Genomic DNA, 22,798 nt, shown 5'->3' with positions numbered 1-22,798 from the left:
CATGCCGTTTCGACCAACTATTTCTCTGGCCTTCGTCAGGTGGAATTCCAATCCCTTTGCAGTTACCACCCGACGAAGGCCAGAGGAATAGTTGATCGAAACGTCATGAAACAACAACTAAACAAAGATGAACATAAAAATCCGCAATGAATATATAATTTCACTTCTTATATATAAAAAAATATTGAGATCAAAACCAAAATCTAAAGACAGTTAAGTACAATAACCATTCGGCCAGCATGACATGCACTTTAGAAAGTGTTTTCAAACAAACTCATACTTAATACAAAGAATCTGTAATGTAAACCATTCACGCATGCGTAATCATGAAACAGTGAGTGAACGAAGAGAAAAATCCAATGACTTCAACATATCAATTTTTCAATGTGGACCCCTTAGAAGCCTTTTTTTTTTTTTTCGGATGAAAGCCTACTAAAAAGCTTTCTACGTGTCTGAATATCCTATATACCAAATTTCAAGTCTGTAGATTAAAAATTCGTTGAGTATATAGGTTGAGAAGTTAATTGGAATGCTTATTGAGATGAGCAATTTGTATTATTTATCCATTTATTTATGTGTTGACTGTTATCCTCATCTTCCAGTTATCATTATACTAGTTATTGTTATACGACATTACAAGCAACTATTCCTCTGGCCATCGTCAGATGGTTAACTACGACGGGAAAAGAACTCCGAATCTCCTAACTATATTCTCAGCAATAACTGCCTTCCATAGTTGCTATCGTCCCACCACGCAGTTAACCACCTGGTCGAAACATAGTGAAACAACTAGAGTATGAGGATAATAGTCCGTAAGAAATGAATCGATACATAATATATAGATTTGTTTGTCAATTTTGATGTCTTTTTTAGGATGGTCATGTATAAGTATGTTTCAAGTTGAACATAGCTTTCTTTATGGGCGACGTTACTTCCCAATTGTTTTAATTTTTTTTTGTTTTTTGTTTTGAGAGATAACAAATGAAGATATAAGTACAGTATGCCCCCAGGATACGGCATTAAAAGTAAAATGTACCGTATGACCCCGGGATACGGCATTAAAATTACTGTGTGCATTACAGTAGGATACAGCATTAAAATTAAAGTGTACAGTACAATAGGACCCCGGGATACGTAATTAGAATTAAAATGTACCGTACAGTAGGCCCCCGGGATATGGCATTAAAAGCAAAGTGTACCTTTGACCCCGGGATACGGCATTAAAAATTGCAGCGTCAGTACCGTAGGCCCCCGGGATACGGCATTAAAATTTAACGTGTACGCTAGGACCCCGAGATACGGCATTTAAATTAAGGTGTACAGTACAGCAGGCACCCCGGAATACGGCATTAAAAATTAAAGTGTACAGTAGGCCCCCTGGATACGGCATTAAAATTAAAGTTTACAGTAGGACCCCAAGATACGGTATTAAAAATGAAATCGTAAGTAGGACCCCCGGGATACAGCATTAAAATACTGTGTGCAGTACAGTATGACCCCCGGGATACGGCATTAAAAATTACCGTGTACAGTACAGTAGGACGCCGGGATACGGCATTAAAAATTAGTAACAAAATACAGGACAGTATATAATACTGGGATAGCTTCCGCACATTTATATCAGATCTACCTCTGCATTCCATGTTTAAAAAGGATGTGTCCTCTATAGTATCAGACCTGACCGAATGGTTAATTGTAGGTATAGACCGGTTCATACCCTCGAAAAAATTCCAGCAAAAACCTAACAGCCAGCCGTGGTTCTCTCCAGAATGTGTTGCTGCCATTGCGCACAGAAATCACTTTTTCCACTGCTTCCAATGTAATAGATGTACTGAGACTAAAGCCGCTTTCAGAACTGCCAGCAACCACCGTAAAAAAGTAATAAAGAACACAAGAGAGTTGTATGCTCAGTCTGTCAAATCCAAAGTAGCTGAGCAGCGGCTTGGTTTCCACCAGTTTTGACAAATAGCAAACAGAATCCTGAACAGAAGTGTGCGTTCTATCCCAACTATCATCAATGGACCTGAGGTAATCTCGTCAGCATCAGACAAACCCAAACTCTTTGCCAAGAACTTTGCAGCTAATTCTACCCTTTGTGACCAAGGCTGCCAACCTCCAATATTTCCTCCTGTATCAGAAAACATGCTATGTGATATACAAATATCTGTACGTGATGTTGCCAAGCTAATCAAAAACCTTGATTCGAGTAAAGCAACCGGCCCTGACGGTATTCCAATTATAGTACTCAAAAGACTTCAACCAGAACTTGCGCCCATCCTTGCAAAACTGTTTAAACGTTGTCTTAAGGAGAATTGCTTCCCGTCACCCTGGAAAATCTCATCAATATGCCCCGTATTTAAGAATTCAGGTGATCGCTAATCTCCTTCACAGTACAGGCAAATAAGTCTCCTGTGCATCATGAGTAAGTTATTGGAATCTGTATTAAATACAGAAATAATCAACCATCTTCGTAAAAATAACCTTCTTAGTGACAGGCAATATAGTTCCGTCTGCTAGATCTACAGCAGATGTGCTTACAGTTATATCTCATAGGATTAGCAAATCTCTCGACGGAGGCTACCTTTCTAGGGCAATTGCTCTTGACGTATAAAAGGCCTTTGATAGAGTATGGCATAAAGGTTTACTTCACAAGATCTCTAGCTACGGTATAGCTGGAAATGTATTCTCAATTATTAAATCATTTCTCTCTGATAGGTTCATAAGAGTATTGGTTAATGGGCAGAAATCAGCTCTTAGTATTAATGCTGGAGTCCCTCAGGGGTCCATCCTGGGCCCAACTCTCTTCCTGATCTATATTAATGATCTTCCAAATCACATCCTTACATCATTCGTAGACATCTATGCTGATGACACTACTATCTATGGTAGCATATCTAAGACAGTAAACGGCCAAGTTCTCTTTGATTCTCTCTCCTCTGATCTTGAGCATGTCGTACAATGGGGAAAGAGGTGGCTTGTTACTTTTAATGCATCTAAAACCAAGCTTTTATCTTTACATCATCAACGCTCTGATCCCCATCTAACATCAATTGAAATGAATGGCTCTCGTCTTGGGGAGGCCTCATGTTTTGACAGGCTTCTGATCTTAAATGGAACACATACATTAAATCCGTTGCCAAGGCCGCTGGAAAAATGGCGAGATCCTTCTATCGATCCAGTAGATATCTCACTGCTGATGCAATTCTCTATCTATATAAGAGCCAGGTACGTCCAAGGATGGAATACTGTTGCCACATCTGGGCAGGAGCTGCTAGAAAGGACTTGTCCTGCCTTGATAGAGTTCAAAATAGACTTCGTAGCCTTGTAAGGGTTGTCCTTTTCTCTTCCCTGCAACCTCTATCTCACAGAAGAGATGTTGCGAGTTTGTCTCTGATGTATCGTTATTTTCATGGCTGAGCTCCAATCTATGGTCCCCCCTCACCAAACTTTCACAAGAAACATCTGTCTAGCAGAAAACACTATCACTAGTTTCCTCCACTCTTTATCTGTGCCTAAACCTAAACGTAGATTCCATGAGCAAAGCTTATTTTTTAGAACTGCAAGCCTATGGAATTGTCTTCCGTTTTTCTGCTTTCCAGCTGACTACAATATGGTTGTCTTCAAGTCTAATGTAAACAAGTTTTTGATGAGCCGTTCCATATAAGTTAACAAATTTACCGAATCTCCATTATTAACGGTTACTATATGGTCCAATTTCTACTGTACACTCTTTAACCCTTATCCTCGAGTGACCTCTTGGCCTTGATAAGTGGTGATGCCTATGTAAAAAAAAAAAAAAAGATACACGTATATAATAAATAACATTATAAATAACAATGTACGATGAGGCAAATACCGTAACCAGGGGACAAAAGAAATATTGTATTCCATATTGTAACCTGAAAAAAAAAAAAACATATCCTAGGACCACGGGGTTCTACTGCATTTAAGCTTAAAATGAAAAACTCAAGTATCATTGTGAAATTGTGTTTTTAACAGAAACATTCGTTTCGAACACGCCCCTGTCACATCAAAGAACTTACGGTTGATTTTATATGCTGGGCTTTTCTGCTTGTGCGGTGATAAAACTTCTCAAATGCACTTGTGATGTTAGGCTGTGTAAGGTGTTGACTTTAGTCAAAATCGCCTGTTTCTTCTTTCATTTGTCTGGGTTTTTTTTTTCGATTATCGATACTTTTTTTTTTTTTCGATTATCGATACTTTTTTTTTTTTTCGATTATCGATACTTTTTTTTTTTTTCGATTATCGATACTTTTTTTTTTTTTCGATTATCGATACTTTTTTTTTTTTTCGATTATCGATACTTTTTTTTTTTTTCGATTATCGATACTTTTTTTTTTTTTCGATTATCGATACTTTTTTTTTTTTTCGATTATCGATACTTTTTTTTTTTTTCGATTATCGATACTTTTTTTTTTTTTCGATTATCGATACTTTTTTTTTTTTCGATTATCGATACTTTTTTTTTTTTCGATTATCGATACTTTTTTTTTTTTCGATTATCGATACTTTTTTTTTTTTCGATTATCGATACTTTTTTTTTTTCGATTATCGATACTTTTTTTTTTTTCGATTATCGATACTTTTTTTTTTTTCGATTATCGATACTTTTTTTTTTTTCGATTATCGTTACTTTTTTTTTTTTCGATTATCGATACTTTTTTTTTTTTCGATTATCGATACTTTTTTTTTTTTCGATTATCGATACTTTTTTTTTTTTCGATTATCGATACTTTTTTTTTTTCGATTATCGATACTTTTTTTTTTTCGATTATCGATACTTTTTTTTTTTCGATTATCGATACTTTTTTTTTTTCGATTATCGATACTTTTTTTTTTTCGATTATCGATACTTTTTTTTTTCGATTATCGATACTTTTTTTTTTTCGATTATCGATACTTTTTTTTTTTCGATTATCGATACTTTTTTTTTTTCGATTATCGATACTTTTTTTTTTTCGATTATCGATACTTTTTTTTTTTCGATTATCGATACTTTTTTTTTCGATTATCGATAATTATTTTTCGATTATTGATACTTATCGAAGATATTCCGATACAAAACCTATCTAAGAACACTGCCAGGCACATAAAATATTTTTTTGCGTGTGAAATTTCATAAAAATCGGCCCAGCTGTTGTGGAGTCTATAGGGACCTAACTCACGCACATACAAACAAAATTCGTTTTATATAATATTATTCAGGTTGTTCTAAACGTTCACAGGAAGGAGCGACGGTAATGACGCTGATGCGTATAAAGCGAACAATACATCAATGAATGCGTTTATTTCATGTGTGAAAACCGTGGGACGTTGAAACAAGCATCATGACAAATAACACCCTATCTGAGAATTGTCTTCAAATTCCTTGCCTTGACATTCACGGGCAATATGAACCGGAACAAATACATAGAGGACGTTGCAAAGGCTGCTGCAAAGAAGGTGGATTCCCTCTATCGTGCTAGAAGACTATTGACACCTGAGAGTATCCTGTACCTCTACAAATCCACCATTCACCCATGCATGGAGTATTGTTGCCACAACTTGGTTAGTGCATCTAACCACTAGCCTCTCCCTCTTGAATAGGGTCCAAAAAAGAGTCTTCAATCTAATAGGTCCCACTTTGTCAACTAAGCTCCAACCCCTGTCCCATCACCACAGTGTTGCCTCGCTGTGCCTGTTTTACAAATGTTAAAACATGTGCCTTCTTCCACGTGTTCTGGACATACGTGTCCAAAACTTTTCCTATTTCTCAGTAACCTATTTATCCAATATGTTAAAAACATTATCTTATAAGCTGCATTCTTTCAATTTAAAATTTCATAACAAACTTGATAGTTAACATTCTTTCCTTGAACTATTTATCTGTATTCTAAACAAATGTTTGTTTTACATTTTTAAATTCTCACACGTAATCTATTTCTAAACCTAAATTACGAGGTTCGAATTTCGCCTATGCCATTTCATTTTCATTTTAAACTAAATTCTCCATTTTTATACTTACATGAAAAGGGGACAGCCCTTATCGTGCAACACAAATATTTTAATGTGCTCTGACGAACTCGTTGCACTTGTGCCCCCTCGACGTACATATTCCTGACAAACCTGCTTAGCAACAAAATCACACCCCTTCACTGTTGAGATTCCTAGATGCCAGAAAACTTTCTATTTTAATAGTTTCTTTCCTCAAACAGTTAGACATTGGAATTCCCTTCCTTCTACCTGCTTCCCTAACTGTACTGATATGCAGAAGTTTAAATGTAATGTAAACTAACACCTTGTTAATATTTCCTAAGCATCGTCCCAAATAGTAGCCCCTTATGTCCAAGTGGGGATATGTCTTATTTGGGCGAACGTGAGTAAAAAAAAAAAAAAATATTAAAAAATAAATTTTTCTTCTTCTGTAAAAATAATTTCCATCAACAGTTAAAAATATTCATTAAATAAAATAAGATGAGATTTTTTTGTTTGTTTGACTGTTTTAAATTGTAACACCCTAATTCTTTATAAACCAAAGTTTCTTTATGAAACAAACATTTTTCTTACAAAACAAAATTTCAAAATTTCTTTATAAAACAAACATTTTTTTTATAAAACAAAATTTTTTTTATTAAACCCAAAATATTTTTAAAAACAATAAAATGTTTATAAAAGAAAGAAAAAGTATTTTACAAAACAAAAAAATTTTATAAAAGAAATGAATTTTATAAAAGAAAAAATTATAAAGCAAACAAAATACAATATTTTACATGTAGGATGTTCTTACGTGCGTTAGGCAGTCAAATGGTGCGTCGATGATGTTATATTTCGGGATGTTTCCCTTCGTCAGGCGTGTGTCCGACTTTCAAATGTACATGCCAGCTTTTATTGTAGATGGAGCAGGTATGCAAAAATTGAAAATTACTTTATCTGTTTCAGATGCATAATTTACCTAAACGCTTGACACACAAGTATAAACATCCTACATGTATAATCTATAATATAAATCTCACCTGTCTGTTTAAATGTATGTATGTATGTATGTATGTATGTCTGCCTAAAACTTAGGACAGACGTGGCGGATTTTCACGAGATTCGTACCATTTTGAAGCTCGACCCTTCAGACGACAAATATCGAAAAATTGGTTAAAAACACAAATTTCTTCACCCTAAAATGGGTACTTTCCTACAAGGAAGGGGTCGCTTTTTTCACTGCTATTTTCAAAAGTCATTCCCTCTTTTCGGTTGACTAGCCTTAATTTAAACCTTCGCCACTTCCGGTTTGGTGATGGACGCAATGGCAAAGACTTCACTTTTTTTTTTTCTCCTTCGTGGTACGGATTTGAGCCTGCCTGCCTACTACCACTTTTTTTTTTTTTCAACACCTCCAAATATCCGGGCACCCATGCTAGTATCAAATATATAACTTATTGTTTCGTTTTCGTTGAAGTAAGATGAACTTGAGATAAATAAGAGCCAGGTACATCCAAGGATGGAATACTGTTGCCACATCTGGGCAGGAGCTGCTAGAAAGGACTTGTCCTGCCTTGATAGAGTTCAAAATAGACTTCGTAGCTTCGTAGGAGATGTCCTTTTCTCTTCCTTGCAACCTCTATCTCACAGAAGAGATGTTGCGAGTTTGTCTCTGCTTTATCGTTATTTTCATGGAAAGTGTTCAACTGAGCTTCAATCTATGGTCCCCCCTCGCCAAACTTTCACAAGAAACACTCGTCTAGCTGTAAACACTATCAATAATTTCCCCCACTCTTTATCTGTGCCTAAACCTAAACGTAGATTCCATGAACAAAGCTTCTTTCTTAGAACTGCACGCATGTGGAATTGTCTTCCGTTTTCCTGCTTTCCGGCTGACTACAATATGGTTGTGTTCAAGTCTAAAGTAAATAAGTTCTTGATGAGCCGTTCCATATAAGTTATTAAATTTACCAAATTTTCATTACTAATGATTACTATATTGACCAATTTCTACTGTACACTCTTTAGCCCTTATCCTTGAGTGGCCTCTGGGCCTTGATAATGTGTTGATGCCTTTGTAAAAAAAAAAAAAAAAAAAAAAAAAACCAGGCTAGTATGGTATGCAAAAAAAATATGTCATACATATTGTTATACATATACGTATGAATTGGATCAATAACAGTAAAACTGCATTAACTGGTTCAACCATTATACCTCAGTTTGAGTCTTTTCGTCACATCTTTGCATTGTTCTGCCTACGATAAACTTGAATTTCTACTTAGAAAAATTAGATACAAGGTGCCTTCAATAAGTTTCCAGACTTTTTTTTGTACAGGCATTTAAAATTGTCGTAGACTCTTGAAAATTCAGTATATTCTACATACAACATGTGACCACATGTGCCTTTACTTTGCCCTCATCAGCCGCTAACCAGAGGTGATGACACAGTTTTGGTGGCTAAAGCGGGACTGCCACCCCTGGCGCCACCAGCAGCTATTGCTGCTGGGCAAAGCAATAAATAGGATAAAAAAAACAAAAACACTTTACCTGGCATATTCAAGCCGAGGAAAAACGCTGTTTTTAAACTTTTCATTTTTAACTTTTTAATTTTTATTTTTATTTATTATTAACTCTTTAATTTCTCCCTTTTTTCCCCTTTTTCTTTCCTTTTTTTCTCCCTTTTTCCTCCCTTTTTTTTTTCAAGAGCAGCCCGAGAAAAAAAAAAAAAAAAAAGGGAGGAAAAAGGGAGAAAAACAAAAGAAAGAAAAAGAGGAAAAGAAGGAAAAAAAATTGCTATACATCTTATATGACAGACCAATTTTTATGATTTCAGGTTCAAAAGAACAGCTACATCTGGAATTGGAATACACCTTACTAAAGTTTGATTATCACAGCTGGTGAATTTAAAAAAATGCAATTTGGACGTGAGGACACTTTAGAAGAAGGATATGAAATAAAATTCTGTTTTAAACTTGAAAACAAAATGCAACAGAAACATATGGAATGCTTCAAACTGCTTTTGGACCATCTTGCATGAATCAAGCATCAGTTTTTTAGTGGCACAAGAGATTCAAGGAAGGCAGAGAATCTGTGAGGGATGATGAGAGGTGTGGGGGGAGTAAGGAAGTTAGAACACCAGAATTGATTGACCAAATAAAGAATTTCATGGATAACGACCGTCGTGTGTCTATAGAGACAATAAGTGCACAGTTTGATGTCAGTGTGGGAACTTTGCTCACAATTAATCGCAAGGAACTGAAGATGTGGAAGATTTGTGCGAATGCATCAGTCCACAACTCCATCTTTGTCACAGACTATTTGACCAAGATGGGCAGCAAGACAGTTCCTCGCCCTCCTTATCCTCCAGATTTTGCTCCCTGTGACTTTTGGTTATTCCCTAAGCTCAAGGAAAACCTAAAAAGCTGTTATTATGAAACAATTGAGATGAAAGAAGCTGTGATGAAGGTCATTGGCACACTCACACAAGAAGACTTTCATAAGGGCCGTCTAGAAGTTGTTGGAACAGTACAACAAGTGCATTGCAGCCAAAGGAGATTTTTTCGAAGGGGACTAGAGTTTAATGTATGTGCTACCAATAAAAGTGCCCATATGAAAAAAGTCTGGAAACTTATTGAAGACACGTCATACTTTATTTCTATTGTAGATTCCACAATTAGAATATCAGAGTGTTTTTGTACTTCTGTCTTTTGTAAACCTACATTTATTGATTTTATACTGGATTTATTGGTATCTATTTGCTTCCACACGAAAGCAAAACATTACACAAGGTCATTTTTAATGTGGGAGAAAATCAGCTCCCCAAAAAGGGGTACTCTGGAAGTAGGCAAAAATAAAAATTGCCTTAGTATACAGAAGGGTTTCCCCAAAAGTGACTAACGACAAATTAAGTGTACCTATTTACAATGCCTCCCCACGGGACAGAGTTAGACACCAGGATCGTTTTTTAATGTGGAGAAAAGGTACAAAAATAAAAATTGTCTCAATCGTGAAGGACTGCTCCTCCACCGAAAGAGAACAAGAAATGGAAGTGCAGCATCTGAAGAACAGATCTTGGCCAAACGGCCAAAACAGATACTACACTTGGATCTTAACCTGATGACCAGATCTACTATTTCTTATATCGGGTTTATTTGTTTGTTTCTTGTTTTAAACTTAGTTTTGCTTTGCTTGTATTAATAAATATTCATGGATTTTAAACGACCAGTAAAACTAAAATTATAGATTACTATAAGGGTGCAGCACCCTTCTCCTTGAAGAAGTCAATTGGAATTTTTTTTCCCAAATTTAAAGCGCCAGTAGGGCAGTCAGAGATAAGGAAGCAAGTATTTGCCTTGTCATAAATAATTTACTAATGGTGGAATTTTTTACTGCTTCTAAATGATGCCTCGAAGTTTACCCAACCACATGGGAATTTTGCAGAGTTTGATTCGTTTTGTTCAACATATTTACTAAATTGTTTTAATTTTTTTGTACAAAAACAAAACGAAACTTTTCATATCATTCCGTTCATTTTTTATTTTCTTTAAGTTTTTAATTACAACCAGAACGTGGCAAAAATACCAAAGGCTTAACAAAAAACAAACAAAAAAAAAACAAACTATAAAACGTTAAAAGTTATAATTAGGGCAAACCAAAAACATTAAATACACCTGTGAGAGTAATTAGTACTTTCACAAGTGTATTTCAACGTTTGCGAAAATACAGGGTGAGTCACGGGGAAACATGTTTTATAACGCTCCTTGCTCTCCTTGAGTAAGGGATAGGGAGTGAGGAAGGTAATCTTTAAACCTGCTTAAGATTAATATTTGCAGAGTTCGTTTTCCTTAAAAACATCCGTTTCCCATGACTCACCTTCTATATGCTCATACTTTTTTTTTTCAAATTTTTTTTATCGTAATCCAACCGCTCTATATTTCCAAATTTTAAAAAGAATTTTAAAAAATCCGTAGTTGTATTGGAATCAGGAAAAGTATTGGAATCGTTCTATCATTAATTGATACAAACTTTTATTAATTACTAACATTACTTATTGTCTCTACAGACACATGACGGTCCTTATCCATGAAATTCTTTATTTGGCCAATCAAGTCTGATGTTCTGACTTCCTTACTCCTTCCACTGTTCATTTTGGAGACAATCTGGCATGAGGATATTCTTTCCTAGAAATAAACCCTGCTGCCCAAATACGAGGGGAGTGCAATAAGTAATGCCTCTGATCCAGTTGACTGATCTAGCTGAAATTTTGCATCTGCAATGATTTATATCTCTATGGGTTATGTGGCAAATTACAGCTCTGAACTAATTATTGTTTCTGTTTTACAGATGTTTGAACTGAGTCAGGTGTGAAATGGAGCCTGTTGAATGTCAAGCAGTGATCCGGTTTTTGTATTTGAAAGGACGCACACCACAGGAGACTTTAGATGAAATGAAAGAAACTTATGGTGATAATGCCCCATCATATGACCTTGTAAAACGCTGGCATCGTGAATTCAAACATGGCCGGAAGTCTGTGGAAACAGCTCCCAGATCTGGTCGCCCCCTCCCCTTCTGCCATTGATGAGGCATCTGTCCGTCAAGCTGAGGCTGCCATTTTGGAAGATCAGCGCATTACTATTCACCAAAAAGCCCAAGATGTCAAGATTAGTACAGGGTCTGTGGAAACTATCATTCATGACCATTCGCATATGCATAAGGTGTCTGCCAGATGGATTACCAGGTTGCTCACACCATTCCAGAAGCGAGAACGCGTTGAGTGCTGGAGGATGAATTTGGAGATGTGCCAAAAAGATGAGTCAAAGTTTTTCAAAAGACCAATTACACAGGATGAAACCTGGGTCCATCACTATGATCCAGAGACCAAAGCCCAGTCAATGCAGTGGAAGCACTTGGACTCACCACCTTCAAAGAAGGCAAGGGTGCAGCCCTCCGCTGGCAAGGTCATGCTCACAGTCTTCTGAGACTAGGACAGAGTAGTGATGACAGATTTCCTGGCAAAGGGTACCACAATTACAGGAGCCTATTATGCTTCACTTTTGAGGAAATTAAGGGAAGCTATCAAAATCAAGAGGCAGGGTAAGATCAGCAAAGATACCCTCCTCCTGCAGGACAACGCTCCCGTCCACAACTCGCATGTCGCCAGATCAGAAGCACGGGCGTGTGGTTATGAAATCCACACCCATCCTCCCTACTCTCCCGACCTTGCACCCTCTGACTTTCATCTCTTCCCAGCCATGAAGTTGTTTTTGAAAGGAAAGCTTTTCCCAGATGATGCAGCCTTGATTTCTGAAATCACGTCGTGGTTGGAGGACCAACCTGGGGTGTTCTACAAAAACAGTCTCCAGAGCTGCATCAAACGATGGTAGAAATGCATAACTCTGGGTGGTTCCTATGTAGAGAAAGACTAATAAATGTGTCAAGTTTCGTTGCTCTACTGCTATGGGAAGTGGATTAAGGGCATTACTTATTGCACACCTATCGTAAGATCTCTTTTCTATGGCTAACCCACATTTGCTTTTATGAGGAATGGTGCACCTACTCCAAGTAATAGCACGGAACTGGCTACTCCACCAGACTAGATAAATTCTTGTCCTGGAATCCAGTAAGACCAAGATATCAGAACAAAAGATAAACTACAACATATGAAAATGTTTAATTCGGGAGAGGAAAATTATGTTCTCAATTTCTTTATTAACTCAGTGTTTGAGAAATAAAGAACTTAAATGAAACATTCGAATACCTATGTATCTCATATAGAGTTCAAGTGTTAGCCCCAGGTTGTAGGCCTCGTGATTTCTAAGAACTTTGACTGAAGTAAAATAAAAACACAAGACAGAGCTACGAGTCAGTTCAAGCAAGTATGACTCTCTCTGTAAATTTGTGTGTGTCACTCTGATCGAGCAAAGGTTTGCAAATCTGCAATTCAATTCAATATTTTATTAATGGATAGTTTAGGGTTATGTGCAGAATAGTACGCTTTGATGATACGGCCATGTTCAAAGAATGGACAAGAATGCTTGGGTTCGTAGATATGGATCAGTTGAGGTACGAGTTTCAAAGAAAAACATGGGAGATAGTGATAAAAAGACCATGAACGAATGAAGGATAAATAAAGACCTGGCCAGAGATAAGTTAGTTTGGAAGTCAATTTCTTCAGTCTGTCCAATACTTGTACAGATGTTAAGCTGAAGATGAAGATGATATCATCACGATGATGCAGCATCTGCACTCACCTGGCCATGATCGTCTCCTTCATTGCGATAGGCTAAAGTTACTCTGCATCAAAGAATTCTCCATCCAAAGCAACACACTTTCAATTCATAAACAACAATAATGTTCAATGGCAGACTTTTGCTTGACCAGACAGATGCACACAAGATCCATTACAACCTCAAGGGACCCAATCAACCAAAGAGGCATACTCGCTTGAACTGATTCGTAGCGCTCTCCAAAATGAACTCCCGTTTTCCAACATGCAACTCCCACTTTTGATTGTCCTCCTTCAAGGTCTCTTTGCGCTTGACCGATTCTGGCCTTTTGTTGCCGATCACTGTTCAGCCACCCAGAGGAAACATTTTACTGGTTTTTGTATGTTGTTTCTCTCACAAAGTCGATCTTAGTGGACCTCTTCCATTAAATTAGCAATACGCATGAAAAATTTTAAACGATTTAAAATATCTCAATAATAGTGGATGGAGAAAGAACTTGACGTGAGAAAGAAACTTTTAAATTTTTATAATAGGGAAGTTGACGATTTTGGTGTCTCGCATGTTTAAATATTTTTCCTTCGTTAAAACGATATGGGTTTCATCACAGTTTTTTATGCTACTTTTTTTTCGTAAAAACAGTGGTCTTTTGCGAGTTTTTTTTAAAAATATGATTAGTAGAACCAGCTTGAAATAAGCGATTATCCAAAGTGTTTTATGGTCCATGGGTATTGCTAATTAAATGAGGCACTTACTTTTTCAAACAAAGAGAATACCTCTTGTGTGATCTGACTCTGGCCAGAGATATCTTCAGTTCTCTGTGCCCTCCTGCTTCTTTTGGTCAAGCATTTACTACGCCTGCACATCTGCCACTCACACACACCAGCAACATCCGCTCATTGTCTTTGGTATTTTATTGCGGACAATTACCCTCATCTTTTTTAGTTGTTTCACGACGTTTTGCTGAAACATCGTGAAACAACTAAGAAAAGATGAAGATAATCGTCCGTAATAAATAAAATTAATAAATAATACTCATCTTAATAACGAATCTCAATTAAATAATATATATTGGCTATATATCACAAGATAAAATTTACTCTAGGATAGCGATACAAAATAGTTTTAAAACTAACAAAAACAATAGAAAATAAACAAACAAATAAATTAAATAAACATGGATATACATAAAACGATCACAAACAAAAACAAAAAAAAAAAACTAACCTTATTTAAAACAGATCAAGAAACTAAATATCTAGGCTAAATGGAGCATACACAAAGGAACAGGTTAACCAGAGGTCAAATAGGCCTTTGGCCGATAAGTGCATGCTCAGTGGCTGATAGGAAGGGCGCGGTGGATACTAGAAAGCTGATTGGCTAACTAAAATCTCAATAGAAGATGCGCATATAAAAACGACAAACAACCACAGAATTTGCACATAAGCCCGAAGAGTCCGAGAGTGGATGAAACACGGAATATTCAGTGTAGCTTAATCGCCATATATATTTTATAACTTACTAACTAACTCTACCTACGTATTGAGCACTTTTGAAGTAAATACTTAAAGTTTATGCATAAATCTATATTTTCGTATATTAATTTTATGTGAGTAAATTAAGTAGTTATATATATATATATATATATATATATATATAGTGTCGATCATATGATTTCAATCACTGCTGTACCAACCGCTGCTCTCCAACGTTCATCTCAAACTTCCACTCTTTCTTCGCACCTGACTGGCATTTTGTTAGTGGTCATTATTCAGCTGCCCAGAGGAAACATTCATTGAAGATAATATCCAACTGTTTTCCAGACTTTGTTTCTCTCACAAAGCTGATCTCAGTGGGACACTTTCATTAAAGGCACTTTTATCAAACAAAGAGAATATCTCTTGGGTGGTCTGACTCTGGTCAGGGATATTTTCAGTTCTCTGTACTCCCTCCATCTTTCCTTGGCAAAGCATCTGACAACTACACTATCTACCATAAACAGGTACTAGCAAAAACAAGATATGTAATTAGTCTAGGAAATAATTTTTTTCTTCCAAGGGAGATAACTAACTCAAGAAGCACTAAAAATTAATTAAAAAAAAAAATTAAAAAACAAATATGTCATGCATCACACACGGAAGCAACGATTTAAAATACACAATGATGACAAGTTTTTCATGCAACGAAAATTATTTGGCGTTTTAAAAAAGTAATCCACAGAAATTGTCATCAAGAGTATATTTTATTGATTCGGATACAATGCGCATGTTTGGGGGGGGGGGATAGGAAATAAGGTTGTTTTTTTGTCTTTTTTAATTTTTAACTCAATTGTTGGCCCCATCCTCAGCTAACGTGTGAGGTTGTCTATCGCTCCTCCAGGGACGACTACTGCTCCCTATATTCATCAGGAGGGCATCTCCACCTGTAGTCATAAAAAAAAAGCAAAACAAAAGTAAAAGTAAACAGAAATATTAAAAAAGGATTTTAAAAAAAAAAAAAAAAAAAAGGAAAAAAAAATTTATATATATATATATATATATATAAATCAGCTCGGGTTAGAAAAAAAAAAGGGAAAAAAAATTATATATATATATATATATATATATATATATATATATATATATATATATATAAATAAATCAGCTCCAGATGCAGAACACGTGCCACAAGATTTGTTCACTCAGAAATTGAAACTCTTTGAGATTACACCATATACAATATCATGTTGCTGGCTCAGATTAATAATTGCACGACTGTAGGAAATGTGTTCTTGTTCCATCAGCTATGATTGGGTAGAAGTAGGATTTTACTTATTATATCCAACAATTTAAGCTATGACAAAGAACCCTATCGATATAAAGGAGTTATATATATATATATATATATATATATTACTCCTTACATAGGTAAAGTTCTTTGTTATATATATATATATATATATATATATATATATATATATATATATATATATATATATATATATATATATATATATATATGTATATAGTCTAAAGAAGCTTTGAATAAAAAAATGCAAAAATAAAAATAAAGAATGCAGTTTAAATTCCCGGAAGGAAACAAGATATCAATGTTAACCTATCACAGACTAAGCACCTACATAATCCGACTTCTAAAAAGTTTATGACAAAAGAGAATTCATTTATATAAGGATGAAAAAAAAAAAAAGCCTTTACTAAAATTGTTAAATAGAAATAGACTTAGCATTTGCATAAGCCGATTTCGCAAATGTCTTCAATTTTAAAACAGAATTTAACTACATAAGGATGAAAAGAAAAAAACGTTAACTAAAATTTTTTTTTTTTTACAATAGTATAAAGAAAAGTCAGTTGGACTCTTTAAGTTAAGCCACTTTGTACCTGAGAAATCGATATTTAATTCAGACTAGCAGTTCCTTTTAATCATTGCACCATGTTCCATTCATAAAAATCAGTCTAATAGCAGCTTTGCTGCTGCTGAGCTAAACTATGATTCTGTACACTACTCAAAGGTCCATACTCCCAGGTTTTACCCTCTCTCTGTGAAGGAGTTAGTTTATTACCAATTGCCTGAGAAACCCTTACCAAAGAATGCTGATGGGGATGTTCAGGCATTTTTTGAAGGTCAAAACGTGCTTATCCTAATGCTTTGGCTTTTCAAAATCACACCTGATCTTATGTCTAGCCTCTTAAGAAAAAACAAAGTAAAAAGAAAGGTAAATAATATTTCTTACATTAAAAAAAAAATGTAATTCGCTTCGATTTCTTTCAGAAAATACTTATTTCAACTAGGTAAATTTCTAGAGACATTTTTTGTTAATAACACACAGCTCCTGCCACTTACAAAATTAACAAAAGATTTTCTACAGTGCCCTATGATCGACTGTAGATAACAAATTATATTTTATTGAATAAAGATTTATTTTTTAAAATTACTTTTTCATACTGACATTTTGTAACCTTATTTTTTCTGTACAACTATTTCTAGTTTTTTTTTTTTTTTTTCATGATTTGATGCAATTGACCGAGATTTTTATTCATTTAACTGCAACGAACTTGCAAGAACGGAACTTAATTAAAAATACTTCCAGCCATGACTTCAATATGCTCTGCTAATTGCTCAGAATTTTTTTTTCAAATTTAACAATGTCAATTTGGATCCGATTGATGAAAACGTACTGTAAATTCTTTTTTTTTTGTATGTTTTTGTTTTTTTAGTTTTTTTTTTGTGTTTTTTAGTTTTCAAACCCTATGATATGAGGTTTCATAATTTGTGCACTCTTTTTGCAGATAGTTACTTTTATCTTTATTGCTGTAATATTTTTTATATAATTACATTTTCACCCCAAACAAGGCAAATTGCCACTTTGGTGTAGGGGGCTACTATCAGGGGCAACAACTACTGGGGTACTATGTAGGGATTTGGGCAGCAAGATGTCGGTTCACGTTACACTTGAACTTCTGCACGTCAGTACTGTTGGGGAAGCAGTGACCTGGAATGGAATTCCAAAGTCTAGCGGTTCTGGGGAAGAAACTATTGGAGTAAAAAGATCTTCTACATCTAGGGATCTCTACAGTGTGGGGGTGGGATTTGGCAGCCTGTCGGGTTTGTCGAGGGTGCTCACGTCGTGGGGGCACAAGTGATTGCAGTTCGTCAGAGCATTCACCACTAAAATACTTGTAGAAAAGGCAGAGAGATGCAACATTTCGTCGATGGGACAGAGGCTGAAGCTTAGATGCCAGTTCAGGACCTATCAGGTTTGCGACTCTCTATGATTACAGAAAGTTGGAAGGTTCTATTTATAGACACTGGCGATAGAAACTGACCAATCAAATGGAGCCACGTTCTGCCAGCAATCAATCAGAAACCAGAATTGCTCCATAAAAATATTGAATTTTCTAGCATTACTGCACATGATTTTTTTGTCTAAAACAAGGAATTTGCTCTCCGTCTGCAGACTTTTAAAATCCGACACTTGAACAGATTGATTACCCAATGAAAAACCTATTCTTCGTCTTCGCTTTTAAAATTCAAAACTTTTGATTGAAAAATGCCATTTTGTTTGGAAAAAGATTTTTTTTTTTTTTTAAACTAAAAATGTTTTTTTGATTCGAATTCAAGTTGTTGTTTCATCATGTTTTTGGCAACTCATCCACAGGCCTTCTTCAGGGGCCCATGATGCAGTGGAAAGAGGAGTCAAGTCTCTACGGTTCCAAGTGAGCATTGTCTGAAGATAGCAGTTTCAATCCTATCCGAAGCAGGCCAGAGGATTAGTGCGCCAAAACGTGATAAGAAAACAACAATGGAAGGCAGGTTGTGATTTTTAAAAGACGGATAAATGTAGCTTGTGTGGACAGAGGAGTCAATGCGTGTTTTCTGCTTAAGCATATTGCACGCAGTTCCTAATTAATTAGCCGGAAAACAGTCAGCAGTCTATCATTTAGAAAAGGTTAGGAATGTCTTACTAAAACCAGTTTTAACTTTAGTTTTTGTCCACCCCACACTAATGAAATAAAGGAAAATCTGTTTATTTACAGTTTATGCATATATTAAAAAAAAAAAAATCGACTTCAGCTCTGGAGTGAATGTGGTATTATGGTGATTGAGGAATCCAGGTAGGAATAGCTTAAACAATTATAAGATAGAATGACGAGGATGACGATAGAGCCCTCCTCCTCACACTTTTGAATGGCCGTGTGCCTAATTTATCTTGACGATTGTATAATCTTTTTAAAATGAATTTTTGTCAAAGTGTAGTATATGTTCTGATTTCTGATCTATTTTCAGTCTGACAGAGGCCTTGTTGCTATCAGGCTGAGGTGTAGTTCTTTTCAATACCAAGGGGTTCATGCTGCCAAGCTTTACCTTGTCTGAAAAGGGCTTTGTTTATTGATAATCACCTGAGGTAACCTCTACTGAGGAATGCTGATGAGAATGCTCATGGATGTTTTAAGACCTAGTATGCATATCTTGGTGCACAATCTTCTCAAAACCATTCCTAACCTGATAAGAAAGTAAATGTTTCTTATATTATAAAAAAAAAAGGAAAAACAATGCAATTTGCTTCACTTTCTTTTAACAAATACTTATTTCAGACAGGTAAATTTTTAGAATTAAAGTACTTTTTGTTTATGACATAAAGCGCTCCTGTCAGAGATGGCTAACAGTGTTTTTTGTAGACCAGAGTGCACTTCATATACTGTGCTGGCTTTTCAAACACTACCTGACTTTGTAACTACTCTCTTGGAGATAAATGAATAATAATTTATTTTTAATGTTTAAAATAAAATTTTTAAAAAGTGACGATTACTTCTTTTCTTTTTTCTTCATTAAATAATCACTTACTTCCCTTTGGTGCATTCGTTTGTTTGAAAAAAAAAAAAAAAAAAAGACTTCAACCCCCCCCCCCCTCTTAAAATTACTTCACTTTTTTGGTTTGTCAAATTTAGAACATATTTAGAATATATTTAGAATATAAATCTTTGTAAGCAATACAGATTTAATTCCCTTTTTTTCGATGTGGATTGATGGGGTTGAACAACCCAGCAACCATTATGGACACTTAAAATCAGTTTTGTGTTTTGGGATGACATTATATATATATATATATATATATATATAATATAAAGCTGAATGTCTGTGTGTGTGTGTCTGGTCACGAATAGGCTCCTATATGGTTGCCCATTTTAAAAAAAACTGATTACATATAATGATAGATGTATCGAGACACAGGAATGGGTATGTTTGATCTGGCAGAACGGTGGTTTATTAAAATTGTGGGGTCAGCGTTCGCACCTGGTCCACAAAGTATCGAAATAAAAAATTTAAAAAAATAAAAAAAAAACGTTTACAAGTGTTTTTGATATAGATGTACATAAGAATACTTTGATAAGTATGTTTTAACTTAAATAGGGATGGGGTCTGCGTTTGCGCCTGGCCTCCATAGAATGGAAATGGGCACAAACTTTAATAAAGACTTTTCATATCTGTGTATAAGTATACTTTGATAATTATGTTTCAGTTTGAAGAAATATGGTATAATAAAATTATGGGGTGTTCATTTGCACCTGACCTCCATAGAATGGAAATATGTCACAAAGTTTAACAAGGTTTTTTAATATAGATCCACAGAATATTGTGATAAGTGTTTCAGTGTGAACAGGTATGGTATAATAAATTATGGGGTTTATCTATTTTATTTTTACTTTCATCATATTTTGCTTTGGTTTTGATACCCCCAAATTCGAAGCTATCTCTTTACAACCCTTCCTTTTCATAACCTATCATACTTTCAGAAATCAGAGTCCATTTTCTGTAAGCTGTTTTTGAACCCAGTCAACGACGGGTACTTTTGCTAGTATATGTATATATGGTGGTCGCTAGAAAAGCAGGAAATTCGCCAAACAACGATTTATTTTTACAAAGTCTTTCAAAGACAAATGTTATATTATACTCATAGATACTCAAAATGTCGCCCGTGCAATTCACTGCAGCATCAAACAACGATTTATTTTTATAACACTCACACGGCACCAATCAAAAAATAGCAATAACGCATTTTATTCATGATCTAAGCTGACCTTCAAATTTCCCGCTTTTCTAGCGACCGCCCTATATATGTAAGTGTTGGGACAATTAGTTGGAATCAGAAAAATCAGAACTTTTGCAGGTATTGGAATCGGCATTGAAAATGGAAAAATTTGTGCCTATTTTCAGATGCCGAAACCGATTCTTTTATTTATTTATTTTTTTTTATTTGATTTAAGAAAAATTTTCCACTTCTGGTTGTAATAATAAAATAATCCATATTTATTGATTTGAAATTCTAACAAGACTAAAATCTCTAGATCATATTCCCTCGCAAGTGTGTTTTTACGTTTGAGAAAATATTTGCACATTTAAGATGTGTTTTTATGGAAATGAGGACAAAATAACCATTTTATAGTTAAATATTTAGAGATTTTTAAAGAATCGGAATCAGGAATTTAATATGGAATCGGTAACTGTATCGGAATCAGAAAAAAAATATTGGAATCATCCCATCACTAAAATATGTCTAATATATATATTAGATATCATATATTAAATGAAATACTAAAATGCCATAGGATAACAGAGTGTATAATCGTGTAAGCATGAAGTCCAAATAAATGTTAATATCAATATTTATAAGATGATCCCAAGTGGATAAAGGAAGCCCAATATTAGAATAATAATATGAATGGAAATTCGGAATTAAATTTTATAGAAATACAGCAAAACTAATTGTAATTCTACATAAAGTAATTCAGAATTTATATATAATGTACATGCATATACACAGATTAGCTGTATATAGCCAGCCTTGCCAGGTCAGAACAATTATATGATGTCATCTACTCTGACATCATATATGATGTATGTAGTAAAAACAAACAGACAGGAACATGACTTTATTATAATATTATGTTAGTGTCTCTGTGCAGAATAGTCTCTATCAAACTATGATGTCAATTTTTTATCTACAGATTTGAAACTTGATATATAGAATAAAGAGGATTTAGACCCGTGGAACAAATTTGATTTAGTTTAATTAAAAAAAAAAAAAAATCACTGTTAAGAGGTCAAAATTGAAAAATTAGAACTTGGCAGGCATAAATCAACTAAACGTGTATCTTCTATGCATGCACAAATATACATTTATACGTTTACGTCAATTTTTTTAACTTTTTGATATGCATATAGACTTAGCTCAGATAGTAACGAATGATGCTAGAGTATGATGATGCCATGTATGGTTTGGTTTTGATTCTGGCTGATGGTACCCAGGTCATATTTTTTTAATGAGTGAAATCACTACTATATATATTATATATATATATTGGGTACAATATAATAATCAATAAAGAATTGGTTCTATAACAATAAATACAAAATCTGCATGAATTAAAATATCATATTTAAGCGTATCTTACGATCAGGCAGCCTGTTTGAATACACACTAATTTCTTATTTGTATCGCTATCATCGCATGTATTTGAGTGATTTTGTAAATATGTAGTATTTTTTCAATACAGATGAGGAGTGATGATTTGCATTTCAGAGACAACTGCTCTCATATCGTTTGACAGAAAGATTCCACAGTTTAATAAGACTTGCAAAACATCAGAGGTTATATCTAGTAAAACTTTATGAGAATACCATCTAAACCTTGAGTTTATATCTGAAACAAAAATTCCATTTGAATTGTTCTAATTTAGCATATTTAGTTGTCCGTGTGTATGTTTGTATGTCCAGCTAAAAGTAAAAAAACTACAAAACAGAAACCTACAAAGTTGGTATCTAAATATTAATTTACTTGTCTGTACGTTCAGCGTCGCAAAAAAAAAAAAAAAAAAAAAAAAAAAAAAAATCATTGCAAACATTACCTCCCTTTATAGTCACTCTTTATCAGTAAAAAAAAAATAAATAAATAAATAAAATCATCAAAACCGTTTCCTCTCCAAAAATTTTCAAAAGTAAAAAAACATGGCTGTCTGTTTGCAATTTCAGAATAGAAAATATCTACAAAGTGTACATTTCCAAAAAAAGAGAGAGCCACAAAGAATAGATAGATGTAAAAAGTA

General features: G+C 34.6%; 1 protein-coding gene and 1 long non-coding RNA gene across 3 annotated transcripts in view; one reads left to right on the top strand and one right to left on the bottom strand.

Annotated features, from left to right (window-relative positions):
* The window catches only part of LOC145263211 (uncharacterized), a 79,865-nt gene that overhangs the window by 52,809 nt on the left and 4,258 nt on the right, over positions 1-22,798 (top strand). The gene's annotated exons all lie outside the window — the stretch shown is intronic.
* LOC145263210 (coatomer subunit beta-like) overlaps positions 15,420-22,798 on the bottom strand; it is a 116,346-nt gene continuing 108,967 nt past the window's right edge. For both annotated transcript variants that reach the window (XM_080120285.1, XM_080120286.1), the window contains one exon: positions 15,420-15,618. In XM_080120285.1, coding sequence (XP_079976411.1) covers positions 15,521-15,618 — 98 coding nt within the window. In that variant the 3' untranslated portion in view covers positions 15,420-15,520. The remainder of the gene's footprint in view (positions 15,619-22,798) is intronic.

This window comes from Euprymna scolopes, chromosome 38, assembly GCF_053919585.1.
Source record: "Euprymna scolopes isolate OS-2025 chromosome 38, ASM5391958v1, whole genome shotgun sequence".
In the NCBI taxonomy this organism is placed as follows: Eukaryota; Metazoa; Mollusca; class Cephalopoda; order Sepiida; family Sepiolidae; genus Euprymna; species Euprymna scolopes.
This window is presented reverse-complemented; position numbering and strand designations above follow the sequence as displayed.